General features: G+C 42.8%; 1 protein-coding gene across 1 annotated transcript in view; it reads left to right on the top strand.

Annotated features, from left to right (window-relative positions):
• The window catches only part of LOC124720199, a 1,401,865-nt gene that overhangs the window by 777,454 nt on the left and 604,506 nt on the right, over positions 1-19,905 (top strand). The window contains exons 7-8 of the mRNA XM_047245522.1: positions 1,305-1,502; positions 4,486-4,548. Of these exons, the coding sequence (XP_047101478.1) occupies positions 1,305-1,502; positions 4,486-4,548 (261 nt within the window). The remainder of the gene's footprint in view (positions 1-1,304; positions 1,503-4,485; positions 4,549-19,905) is intronic.

Here is a 19,905-nt window from a genome sequence, read left to right as displayed (position 1 = left end):
ACTGTGTTGCTTGCCCACAGCACCATAAACAATATTTGGACTCACCTTGCACAGTGGCCACGACCTCGACTCGTCTTGTATTCACTTTCAGTGCGCCACTCTGATGGATGACTTAGCTGAAATATTGGAGTAATTTCCGTTTTTTGCTATTGTGGAGACATTACACCTCCAAGATCACCTCGTCGTCACTCTGGAAATGGCCGTGACAGTGGTTTCTTCATTTGAGGAAAGAGAACGTCATTGAATCCATGTCAGGAGAACAGTGGGGGGGGGGGGGGGGGGGAGCGGGCTTTAGGAAACGTTTCGTAGCCCAAACAAACGCTGTGATATGCATCATGTGCAGAATCAGGTGTGCTGTCGTTGTGGAGTGGAATCAGGTGTGCTGTTGTTGTGGAGTGAAAACAGCCCCAAGGACAGATTCTTGCAATAACCTGCATCACAGCCTGGTGTAATCTCATCCGGTATTTTCTGTGGTCTGCTGCTTTGACGGTTTGCCCCTTCCAACCATAACCAATTACCAACAGACCATGCTTGTCCTAAAAAACACAGCATCACCTTCCGTGACACAGTGAGCTGTTGACATTCTTTGGCCGTGGAGAATCTATGTCTCCACCACTTACCTTGCGCCAATGTCTCAGTGTGGTATTGACACACCCAGCACTGCGCTGTGGGTATTGAACGGTTAAAGAAGTCACACGAATTTTCTTGACACATCTGTAACATTTCTACTGCTGCCTCGGTTCGGCGAGCCTTTTGAATGTGTTTCGAGCAATTGAGGATCTGGCCGTGCGGTTCCAGGCACTGCAGTCCGGAACCGCGGGACTGCTACGGACGCAGCTTCGAATCCTGCCTCGGGCATGGATGTGTGTGATGTCCTTAGGTTAGTTACGTTTAAGTAGTTCTAATTTCTAGGGGACTGATGACCTCAGATGTTAAGTCCCATTGTGCTAAGAGCCATTTGAATTCAGGATCCACACGATTGGTGATGTTGTTTCTTGTTCAAAATATCGCTTAGAAAATGTTGAAATTGCATTGTGTGAAAAAAATTGAAGTCCTTGAAAATAATAAAAACCAAAATCGAAATAAAAAGGAGTATTTCTCATTCATACTGTATACAATGTATTATTATTTCTAGTTCCATAGCAGACTTTCGTCTGGAAAATCACAGTGACGATCTAAAGTTTGCATCCTTTCAAAATTAGCAGGGTAACTGATATAAGGCGATACATAATATTATAAAATGCTGCGCGTGAAGAGAGTTGTCTCTCGGTATTATACGACACATGGATGTTATGATGTTGCAGCACTCGCTGATGTCGCCAAGCTCGAGTGGGGGCAGCAGCAAGACCTCGGACTCGTCATCGACATCAAAGTCCGAGGGCAGCAGTGGTGGGGGCGGTGACCACGGGCACAGCGGCAGCCACGGACACAGCAGTAGCAGCGGCAGCGGCAGGCCGCGCGCCGGCTCCGACAGCAACACGAGCCGCGGGCCCGTCTCCAAGGTCGGTCAGAACCCCTGCTGCTCCACTACTCACCTGCTTGCTTCAAAAGCTGGGAAAACTGCATGACCAATTTAAAGTTCCAGCTAAATCCACGCTCATACTTCACCGTATCCAAAGCTACCTCAGTGTTAACCCTAGCAATACCAACAAGGGGTGCAGGGGGGGTACTTTATGTGCACGCTTTAAACTTTCTAGTCTTGCCATGCACTGTGAGTTCCAAAATATAAAAAAAGGCATGTACTGATTTTAATGAATGTTTCTATCACATCTAATAATTGGTTTAATCTTTTTCATTGTTGTTGTTCCCCCTTAGTAGCAGATGCATTTTTCCCAACATAAGTCTTATTTAGTATAAAAGAGAATTAAAACTTATTTTCAGTTTCTGGTCACTCTTTAACAGTTGCATACCAATGCTCTATGTTGCACTGGCCAACGCCAATGGAAGAGCTCAGCGACTGATCACACTGTATTGAAATTTTCCCTGTTCAGGATACACTATATAACTTTAGTACGAGGGTCACTCCAAAAGAAATGCACACTATTTTTTTTTTAAATCCATCTTTTATTCTACATGTTTGAAAGTTCTACAGTGTATAGATACATCCTTTAGGAACAATATGTTCATTTCTCCACATAATTTCCATCCCTCTCTACTGCCTTATGCCATCTTGGAACCAGCGCCTGTATACCTGCAAGGTAAAATTCTGGACCAACCTGTTGGAGCCACTGTTTGGCAGCGTGCACAAAGGAGTCGTCATCTTCAAATCTTGTTCCACGAAAAGTGTCTTTCAGTTTCCCAAACAGATGATAGTCACATGGAGCCAAGTCAGGACTGTAAGGCGGGTGTTTCAGTGTTACACATCTGAGTTTTGCGATCGCTTCCACGGTTTTTTGACTCACATGTGGCCGTGCCTTGACGTACAACAGCAAAACATCCTGCTTTTGCCGATGTGGTCGAACACGACTCAGTCGAGCTCGAAGTTTCTTCAGTGTCGTCACACATGCATTAGAATTTATGGTTGCTCCACTTGGCACGATGTCCACAAGCAAGAGTCCTTCGGAATCGAAAAACACCGTAGCCATAACTTTTGCTAGCAGAAGGTGTGGTTTTGAATTTTTCTTTCTTGGGTGAATTTGCAGGTTGCCATTCCATCAATTGCCTTTTCGTCTCTGGTGAAAAATGATGGAGCCACGTTTCGTCACCTGTCACAATTTTTCCAAGAAATTCATCTCCACCATTCTCGTACTGTTCCAAAAGTTCGCTGCATACCGTTTTTCTTGTTTCTTAGTGAGCAACTGTCAACATCCTGGGAACCCACCTGGCACAAACCTTTAACACCAACACTTTCAGTATTCTGCAGACACTTCCAACGTAGCGAGACAATTCGTTCACTGTGAGGCGTCTGTCAGCAGTCACCAATTCGTTAACTCCCTGCACAATGTCTGGAGTGTGTGCAGTACGAAGCCTCCCGCTGCGAGGACAATCCCCAATATTGCCGTGCCCGCTTTCGTCACGTAACCTGCTCGCCCACCGACTAACTCTACTGCGATCGACAGCAGCATCTCCGTACACCTTTTTGAACCGCTTGTGGATGTTTCCCACTGTCTTCTTTTCACAGCACAGGAATTCTATGACAGCACGTTGCTTCTGACGAACTTCAAGTGTAGCATCGATCTTGAAGACATGCTGTGACAGCGCCACTCACGGGAACAGGTTGAACTAAGTTTGAAAACAAGCGGGAAGGATGAATCTACACGCTGTAAAACTTACACACGTGCAGAATGAAAACTGTATTTTTACGAAAATAGTGTGCATTTCTTTCAGAGTGACCCTCGTATTATGACAGAAATATTACTAGTACAGATTTTACATTTCAGTAAACATTGCTAGTATCATCAGCAAACAGCCGTAGATTTCTGCCCACCCTGTCCGCAAAACAGTAACGTATACAGAGAACATCAGCGCTCCCGTCACATTTCCCTGGGGCATTCCTGACGGTACCTTAGTCTGTGATGAACACCCGTTGTCGAGGACAACATGCTGGGATCTGTTATTCGAGAAGTCTTTGAACCACTCGCATATCTGTGAACGCATTCCATAGGCTCGTACCTTCGTTATCAGCTTGCAATGGGGCACTGTGCTAAATGCTTCTCGAAAATCTGTTGTTGTCGTGGTCTTCAGTCCTGAGACTGGTTTGATGCAGCTCTCCATGCTACTCTATCCTGTGCAAGCTTCTTCATCTCCCAGTACCTACTGCAGCCTACATCCTTCTGAATCTGCTTAGTGTATTCATCTCTTGGTCTCCCTCTACGATTTTTACCCTCCACGCTGCCCTCCAATACTAAATTGGTGACCCCTTGATGCCCCAGAACATGTCCTACCAACCGATCCCTTCTTCTTGTCAAGTTGTGCCACAAACTCCTCTTCTCCCCAGATCTATTCAAAACCTCCTCATTAGTTACGTGATCTACCCACCTAATCTTCAGCATTCATCTGTAGCACCACATTTATAAAGCTTCTATTCTCTTCTTGTCCAAACTATTTATCATCCATGTTTCACTTCCATACATGGCTACACTCCATTCAAATACTTTCAGAAATGACTTCTTGACGCTTAAACCTATACTCGATGTTAACAAATTTCTCTTCTTCAGAAACGCTTTCCTTGCCATTGCCAGTCTACATTTTATATCCTCTCTACTTCGACCATCATCAGTTATTTTACTCCCTAAATAGCAAAACTCCTTTACTGCTTTAAGTGTCTCATTTCCTAATCTAATCCCCTCAGCATCACCCGACTTAATTCGACTACACTCCATTATCCTCCTTTTGCTTTTGTTAAAAATCTAGAAATATGGAATCTGCCTGTTGCCCTTCCCCTCTCTGGCACCAGCGTTTTTCTTAATGTTTCGATGATGTGGCTTGGTTTGCAGCAAGTGTTTGCGGTGTTTTAATGAGAGTGTGGCGTGGTGTGTGTTTCAGGTGATGGACATGTTCAGACATCGATCGCATTCAGCCGTCTCGGCCGAGGACAAGAGGAAAGCGGTAAGTGTCCCACTTATTCTAACGTACTGACCTTATGTGTGTGTGTGTGTGTGTGTGTGTGTGTATGTGTGTTCTTTTTTATGTAAATTATGGCAAAACTGCAGGTAATTTTGACGTGTGTCGAACATAAAAATAGAATAGGAAATAATATTTCGAAATCATTAATGAACTAGTTTTAAAAGCACAGGAGGTGAACGTTTAGAGAAGTTATTTTCACAGTTCCTTCAGTGTGCTTTGTACAGAAAGCTTCCAAGCAGCTTCTGGAGAGGCTGTCATGAAATATCTTCAGTCTGGTTCAAATCTCTTTTTTTTTTGTTATTCTCTGATAAGTGGTCTACAGTTTGCTCCGATGGGCCACGTTCACATTCGGGCCTGTGGGATGTCATCACGCATTTGTAAAGAGGTGCTTGTATTCTTGACGCTCCCCAGTATCTTCTTGGCAGTTGCATGGCTGCCAGGTATGTGTGCTTGTGTCAGTTAGCCAACTGGACATTCCCTGTTCAGAAGTCTCTTAGACTGGCGTAGAGTGTTTTCGCGGAAGTTGTTGAGATAGCAGACTGGCTTTCACAGAACTGGTTGTGCTGCATTGACGGATAAGAAAACTGTGCTGGAAAATATCATGCGTGTGGCGTGTTCGTGCCAACAGGCTTGCCGCAGTGGTAACATCGGTTCCCGTCATATCACCGAAGTTAAGCGCTGTCGGGCTGGGATAGCACTTGGATGGGTGACCATCCGGTCTGGCGAGCTCTGTTGACGAGCGGGGTGCACTCAGCCCTCGTGAAGCAAGCTGAGGACCTACTCGACTCAGAAGTAGCGGCTCCGGTCTCGGAAACTGACATACGGCCCCTCCATATCTGCATCCGGTGACCTGAGGATGACACGGCGACCGGTCGGTACCGTTGTAACTTCATGACCTGCTCGGGCGGAGTTCAGTTTTGTTACTGGCATGTTCTTATGTGTGAGTGGCTGCTAAAGAATGTTTGCACGAGTGGAGAGAGTTGTTCAATTCACGAATATGCGAATTGTAGAATACACGGTGTTCCACATTTCGTAATAGTGGCCTGTAGTGGTAGATGGAGATTTGATAAGGAACGCATATGGCGTAGTCTGACTATAAAGTAAGTTTCAGCACCACGTCAGCCTCAAACGCCTGCTTCACAGTGCGTACACAGTGGAGACTTCAAAGTAGAGAGTGCAAGGGTTCGGTTCTGAGCCGGCTCTCTAGCTCACTTGGCAGTGGTGCAAATTTTGATTGATTGCTTTATCCTGTATTCATTATCATACATATAGTTGTGACTCTATGTCTTTGGAACTTATATGGTGTAGATTCTTTTATATAAGAAAAGATTCCGCAAATGCTGTCTCATTTAGGAAAACATTACAATGCCGATTGTTTTTGAGAAAGTTTTGCTGTGCGTTGTGTGAGAGACAGAGATGCCCATTGCCACGTGTCAGAATCCAACAGCGAGAGGCATATTCAGACCACAGTTTGTGACTTGATTCGTTCAGAACACCACAAGTGCCACATAAATAGGTAATCGGGGCAGGCGGATTATGTGCGTAATGAAAACTTTAAAATATGCATGAAAAATGCTTAAAAATGCATGAAAGGTGTCGGAACATGCAAGAGCAAATAATAAAAAGGCATGGATAGTAACTGCGTGCATTTTATCTCAAAGTCAAGCCTGTGCGTATCAATTACGAGGAAGAGCGCCGGCCACGTGAAAAATCTGTGCATTTAGAACGTTGATATCATTTTCTGAACACTTTCTTGTAGAGGTTAGGAATGGGGCCTTTCTGGGATACTTTCCTAAAGATTTGCAAAATGGGGTGGCTTGCCGTGTTTCAAGAATTGTTCCGTCTTTGCTATTGTCGGAAATAAGCGGATGCGATCCGAGTGAGTCGCAGCGAAACAATCGATATGTACAGGACCAACTTTGCGATATATCGCACGCAGAGGGGCACACTCGAACTCCGTAACATTTTATTTAAAAAACATACAATCATGAATTTCTTTGAACAGCATTAACTTCTAATTAATGCCAGTCCAGAGTCTCGACTTGAAGGCAATCTAACACCTTTCGAATGAGAACGCTGACTACTCTCCCACATCACTGCCTTTGCATGTTTCCGGTTCCTGAGGAAGAGACATTCAGATGAAACTTGTTTATTGAAATTCTTTTCTGCTTGTATTGCTGAATGAAATGGATAGTTGAAACTTCTAAGTTATTTGATTCTGAAACAGCTGAGTAAATCTGAACGTACAGAGCCTACTTTACCTTTTCTTATCGTGTCAACGCTGACCCACAATATTCTAGCGCAACGCAATCTGACTGCTTTTAAAAAAAAAAAAAACCCTGATTTCAAATAATTAATTCAAAAGAATGGGTCTGACTAAAAAGAAATCCTAACAGTAACCTATACATTTCATCAAGCACTTACCTCGCAAAAATCTTCATTATGCGAAATACTGCAATACAGCGAGCGTCAATACTGCTACCTAAAGAAAAGATTCTAACTACTAAAGCCACTAACTACTGAAGCCACTAACTACTAAAGCCACTAACTACTAATAGGCACGTGGTTAGCAAAGGAAAGATTTTGTTGCAAACCAAATCATGTATAACAAGTTTGTTTGTGTGGCCATCCTCCGCAGCAAGCATATAAATACTTATTTTGGAAACCAGACTGCCGTTTCCTGCTGCTAGTTATTTTATTTATCCCATACGCGTTTCGCCTTCTCCTGTTCTAAGGCATCATCAGTGGCATCTATAATGATACCGTTTTGTTAGTTATAGATTATCAAACGGTTCACTTAGCGATTTTTTGTAAAAATGTAATTACTTACGATCTGCTGATCTGCGTTTCTTCCCATCTGGTCTGGAACATATACTTCGTTACGTTGGCTACAAATAGGTAAACATACCGAAGACGATGAAACACGTAATGGAGTCGCAATATTTACTCTGTGAAAAGAAGTGTACGACGAAATGGTTGTATAGTGTGACAGAAGAACGATAGTCCATCACAAAAAAGAGTGAGAAACGTGGTGAACAGTGTGTGGATGGCGAAAATACACAGATGTGAATATAGAACAGTGACAAAAGTGGTAGTGCGAACTCCAGACCAGATGGGAGGAAACGCAGATCAGCAAACCGTAAGTAATTACATTTTTACAAAAAAATCACTACATGAGACGTGGATGCCATTTTTCAATCCAGAAACAAAGCGCCAGTCAGCTCAATGGAAGCACACTGATTCACCGCCACCAAAAAAATTTCGGGTAACCGCCAGTGCTGAAAAAATGGTGTCCACGTTCTGGGACAGTGAGGGCGTAATCCTTACCATTGCGTTCCAAAGGGCTCTACGGTAACAGGTGCATCCTAAGAAAATGTTTTGAAGAACAAATTCCTTCCTGCACTGCACAAAAACGTCCGGGAAGGGCTGCGCGTGTGCTGTTTCAGCGAGACAACGCATCCGCACCTCGAGCTAACGTTACGCAACAGTTTCTTCGTGATAACAACTCTGAAGTGATTACTCGTGCTCCCTACTCACCTGACGTGGCTCCTAGTGACTTTTGGCTTTTCCAAAAATGAAAGACACTCTACGTGGCCGCACATTCACCAGCCGTGCTGCTATTGTCTCAGCGATTTTCCAGTGGTCAAAACAGACTCCTAAAGAAGCCTTCGCCGCTGCCACGGAATCGTGGCGTCAGCGTTGTGAAAAATGTGTACATCTGCAGGGCGATTACGTCGAGGAGTAACGCCAGTTTCATCGATTTCGGGTGAGTAGTTAATTAGAGAAAAAAAAAATCGGAGGCCTTAGAACTTGAATTCACCTCGTACTTCCATCGCTGCTGGCGACCAACTTCCAACTGCCCAACACTACTGGCGATTAACTTCCAACAACGAGTCCGACCAGCCACAGAGTCTCTTACGAGGTGCAGTCAGAGATCCAGTGCAAAGCGCTACACAGTGCTGCCAACACAGAAGCAGCCCACTTACCCAGACAACTCACTCGGCGTGTCGCCGGCACAGTTCGACCCGTCTTTCAGGCAGAGGGTTGCCAACTAATGTGTGTCCGGATACTTTTTATCGTATAATGTAGTCTTTCTAATATGCATACGTGCGATAAGTAAAATTTTATTGCTTCCTATCGACCCTGCGCTGCAGTTTTTATGTCGAGCTGTGTAGTGCGGCCTCTACGAGATGTGGTCAAAAAGTAACGGAATTTTTTTTTCTTAAACCATCTTTATTCGTTAATCAACATAGTCTGTCCACTTCAAGGTAATCCCCTCAGATATAATACACTCGAGCCAACGCTTTTTCCGATCTCAGAAGCACTTGTGGAAACGCACGTTTCGCTATCGTATTCAGCCCCTTCAGTGATTCTGCTTTCATCAGTGGTGGCGAAACGACGTCCTGTCATGGTTTTCGTCCTCGGGAACTGAAAGAAGTCACATGGGGGCGTGTCCGGTGGTTGGGGCAACATGACTGTTTCGTTTTTGCCAAAAAAAAAAATCACGAAGAAGCATTGAGGTGTGCGTGGAAGTACTGTCATGATGAAATTTCCACGAGTGGTATTGCCACAGTTCTGGTAATTTCCTTCGGATTGCTTCACGCGAGCCGCGCGGGATTAGCCGAGCGGTCTTAGGCGCTGCAGTCATGGACTGTACGGCTGGTCCCGGTGGAGGTTCGAGCGCTCCCTTGGGCGTGGGTGTGTGTGTTTGTCCTTAGGATAATTTAGGTTAAGTAGTGTGTAAGCTTAGGGACTGATGACCATAGCAGCTAAGTCGCATGAGATTTCACACACATTTGAACTTTTTTTTTTTTCTTCAAGCGAATGACACATGGCGTCTAGGTAGTATTCCTTACGACCATAAGGCAGGAACTCGTGATGCACAATCCCATTGTAATCTAAGTAAACAGTGAGATCATAAGAACATTCACATGCGATCGAACTTCTCGAATTTTTATTTTTTCCGACCTTGGCTCTTCAGGCAGTTTCAGTTGGGAAGATTGGCCTCTGTTTCGACGTCATACCCGTATACCCATGTTTAGTAATAGCAGTTTCATTCATCAGTAGATCTCTTTTTAGAAGGATATAGGACATGTCAAAGTATTCACAAGTATGGACCGATCTAAAAAAAGCTAATTCGTATACATATACATTCACAGACTTCTAGCTAGAGGCAATCGTTAGATTTATCCTTGTTTTCACATATTTTTTTTTTTACAAAAAACTTATTAAATAATCTAATGCCATACTTCACTCATACTAGGTGCATTCAAATTCTAAGGCCTCCGATATTTTTTTTTTCTAATTAACTACTCACCCGAAATCGATGAAACTGGCGTTACTTCTCGACGTAATCGCCCTGCAGACGAACACATTTTTCACAACGCTGACGCCACGATTCCATGGCAGGGGCGAAGGCTTCTTCAGGAGTCTGTTTTGACCACTGGAAAATCGCTGAGGCAATAGCAGCACGGCTGGTGAATGTGCGGCCACGGAGAGTGTCTTTCATTGTTGGAAAATCCCAAAAGTCACTAGGAGCCAGGTCAGGTGAGTAGGGAGCACGAGGAATCACTTCAAAGTTGTTACCACGAAGAAACTGTTGCGTAACGTTAACTCGATGTGCGGGTGCGTTGTCTCGGTGAAACAGCACACGCGCAGCCCTTCCCGGACGTTTTTGTTGCAGTGCAGGAAGGAATTTGTTCTTCAAAACATTTTCGTAGGATGCACCTGTTACCGTAGTGCCCTTTGGAACGCAATGGGTAAGGATTACGCCCTCGCTGTCCCAGAACATGGACACCATCATTTTTTCAGCACTGGCGGTTACCCGAAATTTTTTTGGTGGCGGTGAATCTGTGTGCTTCCATTGAGCTGACTGGCGCTTTGTTTCTGGATTGAAAAATGGCGTCCACATCTCATCCACTGTCACAACCGACGAAAAGAAAGTCCTATTCGTGCTGTCGTTGCGCGTCAACATTGCTCGGCAACGTGCCACACGGGCAGCCGTGTGGTCGTCCGTCAGCATTCGTGGCTCCCACCTGGATGACACTTTTCGCGTTTTCAGGTCGTCGTGCAGGATTGTGTGCACAGAACCCACAGAAATGCCAACTCTGGAGGCGATCTGTTCGACAGCCATTCGGCGATCCCCCAAAACAATTCTCTCCACTTTCTCGATCGTGTCGTCAGACCGGCTTGTGCGAGCCCGAGGTTGTTTCGGTTTGTTGTCACACGATGTTCTGCCTTCATTAAACTGTCGCACCCACGAACGCACTTTCGACTCGTCCACGTGTCTCCTTCAACTGTAGATGAATTTCAATTGGTTTCACACCACGCAAATTCAGAAAACGAATGATTGCACGCTGTTCAAGTAAGGAAAACGTCGCCATTTTAAGTATTTAAAACAGTTATCATTCTCGCCTCTGGCGGTAAAATTCCATCTGCCGTACGGTGCTGCCATGTCTGGGACGTATTGACAATGAACGCGGCCTCAGTTTAGAACAATGCTCATGTTTCTATCTCTTTCCAGTCCGGAGAAAAAAAATCGGAGGCCTTAGAACTTGAATGCACCTCGTATCTCAATATCAGTCACTGCACACACTTTACACACATTGTTTCATAACACTTCAGTCACACACACACACACACACACACACACACACACACACACACACACACACACACACACACACACACAACAAACTGGTGATTTCTGGGCCATTTTCTGTACCGAAACTTCCCATTTGCTATCCTGAAAAACTCAGTCAGTATCCCTCTATAATGAGTGAGACGTTGAGTGCAGAAACAGGCAGAGGTGTTCGTATTGTGCTATGCATAGGTTGGGGGTAGTTTTTCTAGAAAAGGAAAAAAAAAACATGGTGTGAAGGTGTTACGTGGAATGTTTTATAGTCATTATTATTTATTTGTATAACATTTTTTTTATCAAACCCCCTACTGCTTTATCTAAGTAATCCCTGAATGTACAAAGTGCATTTCATAACAATACTGTTATTGTCGGCTTCGTTCGACTGTTCCTGTGCGATTTCTACGCGACGTCGTTTTAGGTTCAGATTCAAGAATTTCGGAGCAGACTTTGGTGCTATACGTTTCATGCCCAAAACGCCCTAAAAAATTGGTTGACACGAGCCGTAGGATATGCCGACATCGTTAGCAAACTCTGTGGTGGTGATTCGGCGATTTTCCAGAACAATTTTCTTCACTTCTTCCAAATTGTCGTCAGTAATTTGTGCTATGGCGTCCATGGAGGTGGTCTTGTTAAACGTCTTCTCGACGGGCTTTGAAACGTTAAAAACTCTCGTAAACTCGCGTCTTCCTTGTAGTAGATATCGGCAAAAGCCACAGTCAACATTTAGAATGTCGTGATGCACTGTATTCCATGTTTAAATCTAAATTTAATGCAGGTTCTTTGATCCATCGTTTACGAAAATAAAAATCCGCCGATCACTCGTGAACGCGTATAACCTTTTAGACTGTCAACAGTAAACTAAAATGTTCGAAACTGCTGAAAATTCAAACACACGACCGGAACATGGGTAGCAGCAAGATAAAAAAAATTGTTTTTAGATCAGATTCGTACTTGTTCCATAGATCATGAATACGGCACTTCGTAATGATGTGGAACGTGTCAGGTTAATAAAAGGTGTCTATACAAGATATTACATTAGACAAAATATTACATTAGACAAAATATTACATGACACTCAATATTTTTAATTTTTTTACTTTTATTTTTTTATTTTTATTTTCATTTTTTGTGGGGGTTGGGAAATTGCCCACTAACTATATGAAAAAATTCATCTAATGAGTAGGAGGAGTTGCCATTATGAAATTCTTTTAATTTCCTTTTAAATGCTGTATGGCTGTCTGTCGGACTTTTGATGCTATTAGGTAAGTGACCAAAGACTTTTGTGGCAGCATAATTTACCCCCTTCTGAGCCAAAGTTAGATTTAACCTAGAGTAGTGAAGATCATCCTTTGTCCTAGTGTTGTAGCCATGTACACTGCTATTACTCTTGAATTCGTTCGGATTGTTAATAACAAATTTCATAAGTGAATATGTATATTGTGAGGCTGCAGTGAAGATTTCTAGCTCTTTAAATAAGTGTCTGCAGGATGATCTTGGATGAGCTCCGGCAATTATTCTGATTACACGCTTTTGTGCAATGAACACTCTTTTACTCAATGACGAGTTACCCCAGAATATGATGCCATACGAAAGCAGAGAATGAAAATAGACGTGGTAAGCTAATTTACTCAGATGTATATCGCCAAAATTTGCAATGACCCTAATAGCATAAGTAGCTGAACTCAGACGTTTGTTAGGAACAAGGAAGGCGAGGCGTAGATCGTCCGGGTAATTTTGGATATGGTCCCAGTTGGCATAAAAAAAACTCCAACGCAGACATTAGCTGTAAACTAATACCTTTATTCAGAAAGTAACAGTACCTTTCCTGTTACAAAAAGTCATATAGACTCTATTCCTTACAACAAATGTAACATATTTACCTTCACTTTGAACATTGTTTTTCTCAGGTTCATCACCAGCAGTTTGAAGTCCAATGTAAAACGGATTGGTACCTTGAAAACGACGATCCTTTACTTTACATTCCTTCTCTAGATCAGTCCAGGATTTAACTTTAGATATGTCAACACTTTGTTCAGGCTTAGAATACGTTACAAATTTAAATCTATTCCTCCTAGTGTATTTACGCCGTGGTACACCTGTTGACCGCTGAGGCACCCATTTATTACTACACGCTATACGAACTTTCTCAAGTGCACCCTGGTCCATAAATATTTTTTTGTTACCTTTATCGTCCAACTTTAGTAGTTCAATCCTAACATTTACGCTATATACATATGTTACAATTTTATTAATAATTACAGAACCATACTTGTTACCAAAAACTTAAATTCATCAGTAATATCATAATGCCGCAACGTAGAAAAATTCTTAGCTTTCTCCTCATGTTTCTCAAAAGATGCCATTTTCCCATACTCAAATGTAAAGTAAAGTAAAGAATCGGCTTTTTCAAGGTACCAATCCGTTTTACATTGGACTTCAAATTGCTGGTGGTGAACCTGAGAAAAACGATAATGTTCAAAGTGAAGTTAAATATGTTAAATTTGTTGTAAGGAATAGTCTATATGACTTTTTGTAAGAGGAAAGGTAATGTTACTTTCTGAATAAAAGTATTTGTTTACAGCTAATGTCTGCATTGGAATTTTTTTGTGCCAACTGGGACCATATCCGAAATTACCCGGACAATCTACGCCTCGCCTTCCTTGTTGCTAACAACCAGCAGAGGATTGATGAAATTGCCATAACATTTTATGGCAACAAGATTAATTATTCTGCAGTTGTTATTGTATTGGAAGAATTGTGGTATTATAAGCCTAATTTGGATGATTTAGTGCGTCAGTTCAGGGACGCCTATAGAGAATATGTATTTATTCCCAACGGTATAAGGTGTGCAAATAGGTATTTTGACTTAAGGGAAGGACGTTATAGACCTTTGTGGTACAATTATTAGAACCTCAATGTAAGAAGCTCACAAGTCATACCTCAGACGCACAGCCGAAGGCCATCCTAGAAACTGGAACAGGGTAGAAACAACAGTTCAACCCCTCATCAATGCATACACCTAGAAATTTTGAATATTCTACCTTAGCTACCGATTTCTGATAGAAGTCTATATTTAAATTGTATGCATAAAACCCGCGAAATTAGAAAAATACCATTTACTTTTTGATCACACATCGTACACACCATCAATTATTAGACATGCAGTCTAGGTAAAGAGATCGCCGCTTGTCGGCATTCGCGAGCCAGAGATAAGCTTATCAGCGGTCGCGCGACCGTAGCGCCTCTAGCGGCGGCCGGCGCAGCCTCTGGTGCCGTCAGCTGTTCGCGGCGCCGTGTTTTGTCCGCGGGCGCAGTTGCAATCGGCGCGCGATCGCGGCCGGGTCTCCACTGTTACCGGCGCGTCATCTGTTCTGACTGCCAGCTAACTTCAGCGCGCCTTGATCGTCTCTTGTCGGCGTTATTTTGTTTTCTTCCGTGCCGGGGTGTTTCTCCGTGGCAGTGCCGCGCCGATCTGGCCTGGGGAGTGTGTGTGTGTTTTTGTCTGCGATTTGCGTACTGCGCAGAAGCGCAGGACAGCGTGCGCCGAGTGTTGCGTGTGTTTACGGCGTCAGCACGCCGTATTGGTGTTTTCCAGTGTTTCTGAGGCCACAGGAGAGGAAGAAAAGCTCTTCGTCGCAGCGTCGCGGGTGTCAACACAGAGTTCGTACAGCGAATGCGTTTTGCTGCCCTTCTCCCGGTGGTTTCTGTGCCGCAGCCAGCGAGAGATTCTTCTACTGTCCCAGAGTGCCGTCGTGTAAATAAGGCGGCGGAAAGAAAGCGGATTATTTTTTTATACATTCACGAAACACGTATCCAGCTGCGACGTCAAATTCACAATCTTCAGAATCAGCACGTCTTTCACGCCATATGAGTTGTCATAGTAACAGTGTGTGTGTGTGTGTGTGTGTGTGTGTGTGTGTGTCGTGAATGTTTTGTACGCCATACGGTGCCAAAGACGTACCTATCCAGTTGATGATCAATGCATTGTACGTCCACAAACAGGACAACTGAGTATGCAATTTTGTCGTACGATGACATGACGGACACCGTGGCTGTTGTTTGAAGACAAATGTTGATGATGTTAGGGCAGCAACCACCCACAAATTTACTTTCAGTTCCTGTATTCAAATGGTACCGTTACCGGTTTCGAATCGTTGCGATTCATCCTCAGACAGTTTACACGCTTTCTTTATGACATGTGGTGTGTTTTTTACAGATTAATTGTCGTGAAACGTCGGTTTGGAGTGTTTGTTTTCATAGCATTCGTCCAACAGATGTAAATGCATTCCCACTGCATTCTTATTGTTGCACACGTAAATTGTTGTCACTGAACACTTAAGATTTGTCACTGAACACTTGAGATTTGTCACTAAGAATATTTCTTACACGCAACACATGTTTTGATACATACAAACATATGATACTCATACATACAGAGAGCTTACAAACATACGATACTCATATGTTTGTAAGATCTTTGTATGTATCAAAACATATGTTGCGTGTTAGAAATCTTCTCAGTGACAAATCTTAAGTGTTCAGTGAGAACAATTTACGTGTGCAACAATAAGAATGCAGCGGGAATGCATTTACATCTGTTGGACGAATGCTATGAAAACAAACACTCCAAACCGACGTTTCACGACAATCTGTAAAAAAAACACACCACATGTCAAAGAAAGCGTGTAAACCGTCTGAGGATGAATCCCAACGATTCGAAACTGATAGCGGTACCCTTTCAATAAAGGAACTGAAAGTAAATTTGTGGCTGGTTGCTGACCTAACACCAACAACTGAGTATGCCTATGTGACAACAACAAATATAAAAAAGCCTGTAATATGTCAGTCAACATTCTGCTTACCAAGAACGCCGCAAGTTTAGCTGCAGGTCCATGAATATGGGGGAGATTTCTCCGGATAGGGGATAGAAACATAGTTGCATTCCACGGGGTTAAGGGCTGAGGGCCATTATCGCGATATTCCATTTAATACATAGTAAATAATGTTGATTTCGTGAAAATAGCTTGTACTCCAAAATGAGTCACTAACAGATAACTGAAAGACAGCTTGTTAGTTTCTTTTCATATATACAATCTCTAGAGTTTAAGGTAGCGATCAGTTTCAACTAGGAAATTGGCCATTTTCGGAACCTGCCCATCTTGCGCAACACATGGAAAACACTAGGACAGCAATAGTTGTAATTCGAACAATGCGTATTTGGTGTATTTGTGTGTGTGTGTGTGTGTGTGTGTGTGACATATGTCGTCAAAGACCTAGTTTCTGAAGATACCCAACGTGTAGTCGGAAACGTCACAACAGAATATGTGTTCTGTGAATGTGTGTAAGAAAAATTGAAATAAAACTCTGTATAATATGTAAGTCACCGTTGTCTATAGTCATTCATTTTGTTTTTTCACTGATGCTCGAAGCTGTGCTAAATGATCTGAAACATAAACTGGTTGAAATTCTTCCGCGTCGTTTCGTGTAAGGGCCAGTGTCGTCTGTGATATGTGTACATGGTCTTCCATAAGTAGAAAAATGTTACAGAAATTGTTTACGTGTTTCGCTGAAAGATGCCAGGAGGAACGTGGGAATTTTTTATTTATTTATTTAGGCGCACCCACAGAAAACATTTCCCACTGTGATAGATTTCAACCACATAACACAATTCTCCATCTGGGCGTCTTAGAGCAAACAAGGTGACCACTAACAGTTCATATTGTCGATATTTTCTTTGATATACCTCACGTCATACGGATTCAGAACATATAAAAAGTCACAACTGAAAATCTGTTGTTTGAATATCACCAAAAAAATAATACATCACCCTTCTCCCTATAAAAACATGTTTTTTCTAGGATTACATAAAATTGTGCTACGTAATTTTGACCAGTGAATACGGGGAAAATTTTGTTGAATGGGGACAAATCTTTAGTGAAGTTCCATATCGTTGAGTCATAGGTTGATTACTGAAGTCAGTCTATGTAAATGATCTTCCAATTGAAAACACAATATGTAGGATTAAGTTTACCAAAATGTTTTTTCAGCTGACAGAAATCGCACTCTTGTTAGCAATTCCGATTATTACAGCAACCATTTTTCCAGATTACCTTAGTGCCATGGCAGGGTACAACAATTCTATTACCTTAGACAAAATGGGAGAAATGGGCTTTTTTGATTTTTGGAAGTGATTTTTCAGTTAATTGTAGGTGCATTTAGAGCTCGGTCTCTGTCAATAAAATGTTTAAATTGCGACGCCGTATGCATTTAAACGTGCAAAATTTACACACAACGCTCTAGGGGCAGTAGAAGTATTCTTAACACAGTCCATTCATTCTGTCATCTTTGACGGATTAACATTAAAAAAAAAAAAAAAAAAAAAAAAAAAAAAAAAAATCTGGACACACTAGACTTCTCCGTTGGATTAAAATTATGTGCATTTCAAAGCGCAAGTGAGTACTGTAAACAATGCCGAAAGACCTACGGCAACAGAGCAAATAGTGAATAACTACACATTCGAGGAAGTTAACAATAATGTAAAATGCTTACCGATTAATCTGCGATCCCAGCACCGTATAGTAATCGTTCTTCTTCGTCACCGGCTTCGTTTTGAGGTTGCAGCAGTGCTTTCCGACCTTCCTTCGGTTCTAATGAACTACGTCGATTCTGACGGCGCAATTGAAGCTTTGCGTGCCTGCTGCAATTCCTGACCATCACAAGGGAAGAATTTCCTTCATTGAATAAGCCCGCTACTAAGTAAGATGCCAATTCAACGACTGTTAGTCGGGAGTGCAAGTGTTTAGGGGCTAATCGCCTAATAGTGGAAATAAAATTTTCGTTCGCATTTTGTGTGTGGCCGCCTAAACATCTCTCTAGTAATTCATCCCTTGATAAATCTTCATATATTGGAAGAATTTCCTTCCGTTCTATGCTCATAAAATCTAAACGAATGCGAATTTCGGCTTGAAATTTTGACAGAGTATTCTTGGATAGTTACGCTAACGGTTTATGCAATAAAAAAGGTATTTTTTTGAACCTCCTAATGTGGTCTTCCCCCTTAAGTCTGGAAAACAATGGTTTCTCTAATACGACGTATTACAACTGGGTATGGGTAAACACCTTAGAACAACGGGACCCTGGGGATCCAAAGTGAAGGAAGATACGCACTTCAGGTCAAACACGCTACAGGCGTTCCACGTGGCCCGCGTTCATGTAAAGGCAGTCTAGTGGCTAGCGCTGCAGCCTCTGGTTTACGGGGACCCGGGTTCGATTCCCGACCGGGTTGGGGAATTTATCTGCCGGGGGACTGTGTGTTTGTGTTATCAATATCATCATCATCATTCGTGCCAGTGGGTAGACTGGACAGTGTAAAAAAAAAATTGACTGTGTTAAAATTGGGCCTTTGCACGGACGCTAACGACCACGCAGTTGAGCGGCCCCCACTAACCAAACACCATCACGCTGTGAACCGTACACATGGCTTTGGTTCACTATAAGGAACATTGTCCAAAAATATAACTTTGGACACAGTGTTGCAGCATTGGAACGGCAGCATTTGTGCATATCTCATATAGGAGAAATCACTGGTTTGAGGATCTACGTTTATTAGAACTATTTACTTGTTCTACTGTCGTGTACTAGCCGCTTCAACATCTACATCCATACTCCGCAAGCCACCTGACGGTGTGTGGCGGAGGGTACCTTGAGTACCTCTTAACAGTTCTCCCTTCTATTCCAGTCTCGTATTGTTCGTGGAAAGAAAGATTGTCGGTATGCCTCTGTGTGGGCTCTAATCTCTCTGATTTAATCCTCACGGTCTCTTCGCGAGATATACGTAGGAGGGAGCAATCTACTGCTTGCCTCCACGCTGAAGGTATGTTCTCGAAACTTCGACAAAAGCCCGTACCGAGCTACTGAGCGTCTCTCTCCCAGAGTCTTCCACTGGAGTTTATCTATCATCTCCGTAACGCTTTCGCGATTACTAAATGATCCTGTAACGAAGCGCGCTGCTCTCCGTTGGATCTTCTCTATCTCTTATATAAACCCTATATAGTACGGATCCCACACTGCTGAGCAGTATTCGAGCAGTGGGCGAACAAGCGTACTGTAAGCTACTTCCTTTGTTTTCGGATTGCATTTCCTTAGGATTCTTCCGATGAATCTCAGCCCGGCATCTGCTTTACCGACTATCAACTTTATATGGTCATTCCATTTTGAATCACTCCTAATGCCTTCTCCCAAATAATTTATGGAATTAAGTGCTTCCAGTTGCTGACCTGCTATATTTTAGCTAAATGATAAAGGATCTTTCTTTCTATGTATTCGCAGCAGATTACACTTGTTTACATTGAGCTTCAGTTGCCATTCCCTGCACCATGCGTCAATTTGTTGCAGATCCTCCTGCATTTCAGTACAACTTTCCATTGTTACAACCTCTCGATATACCACATCATCATCCGCAAAAAGCCTCAGTGAACTTCCGATGTCATCCACAAGGTCATTTATGTATATTGTGAATAGCAACGGTCCTACGACACTCCCCTGAAATCACTCTTACTTCGGTAGACCTCTCCATTGAGAATGACATGCTGCGTTCTGTTACCTAGGAACTCTTCAATCCAATCACACAATTGGTCTGGTAGTCCGTACGCTCTTACTTTGTTCATTAAACGACTGTGGGGAACTGTATCTAACGCCTT

This window comes from Schistocerca piceifrons, chromosome 11 (genome assembly GCF_021461385.2).
Source record: "Schistocerca piceifrons isolate TAMUIC-IGC-003096 chromosome 11, iqSchPice1.1, whole genome shotgun sequence".
NCBI lineage: Eukaryota > Metazoa > Arthropoda > Insecta > Orthoptera > Acrididae > Schistocerca > Schistocerca piceifrons.
This window is presented reverse-complemented; position numbering and strand designations above follow the sequence as displayed.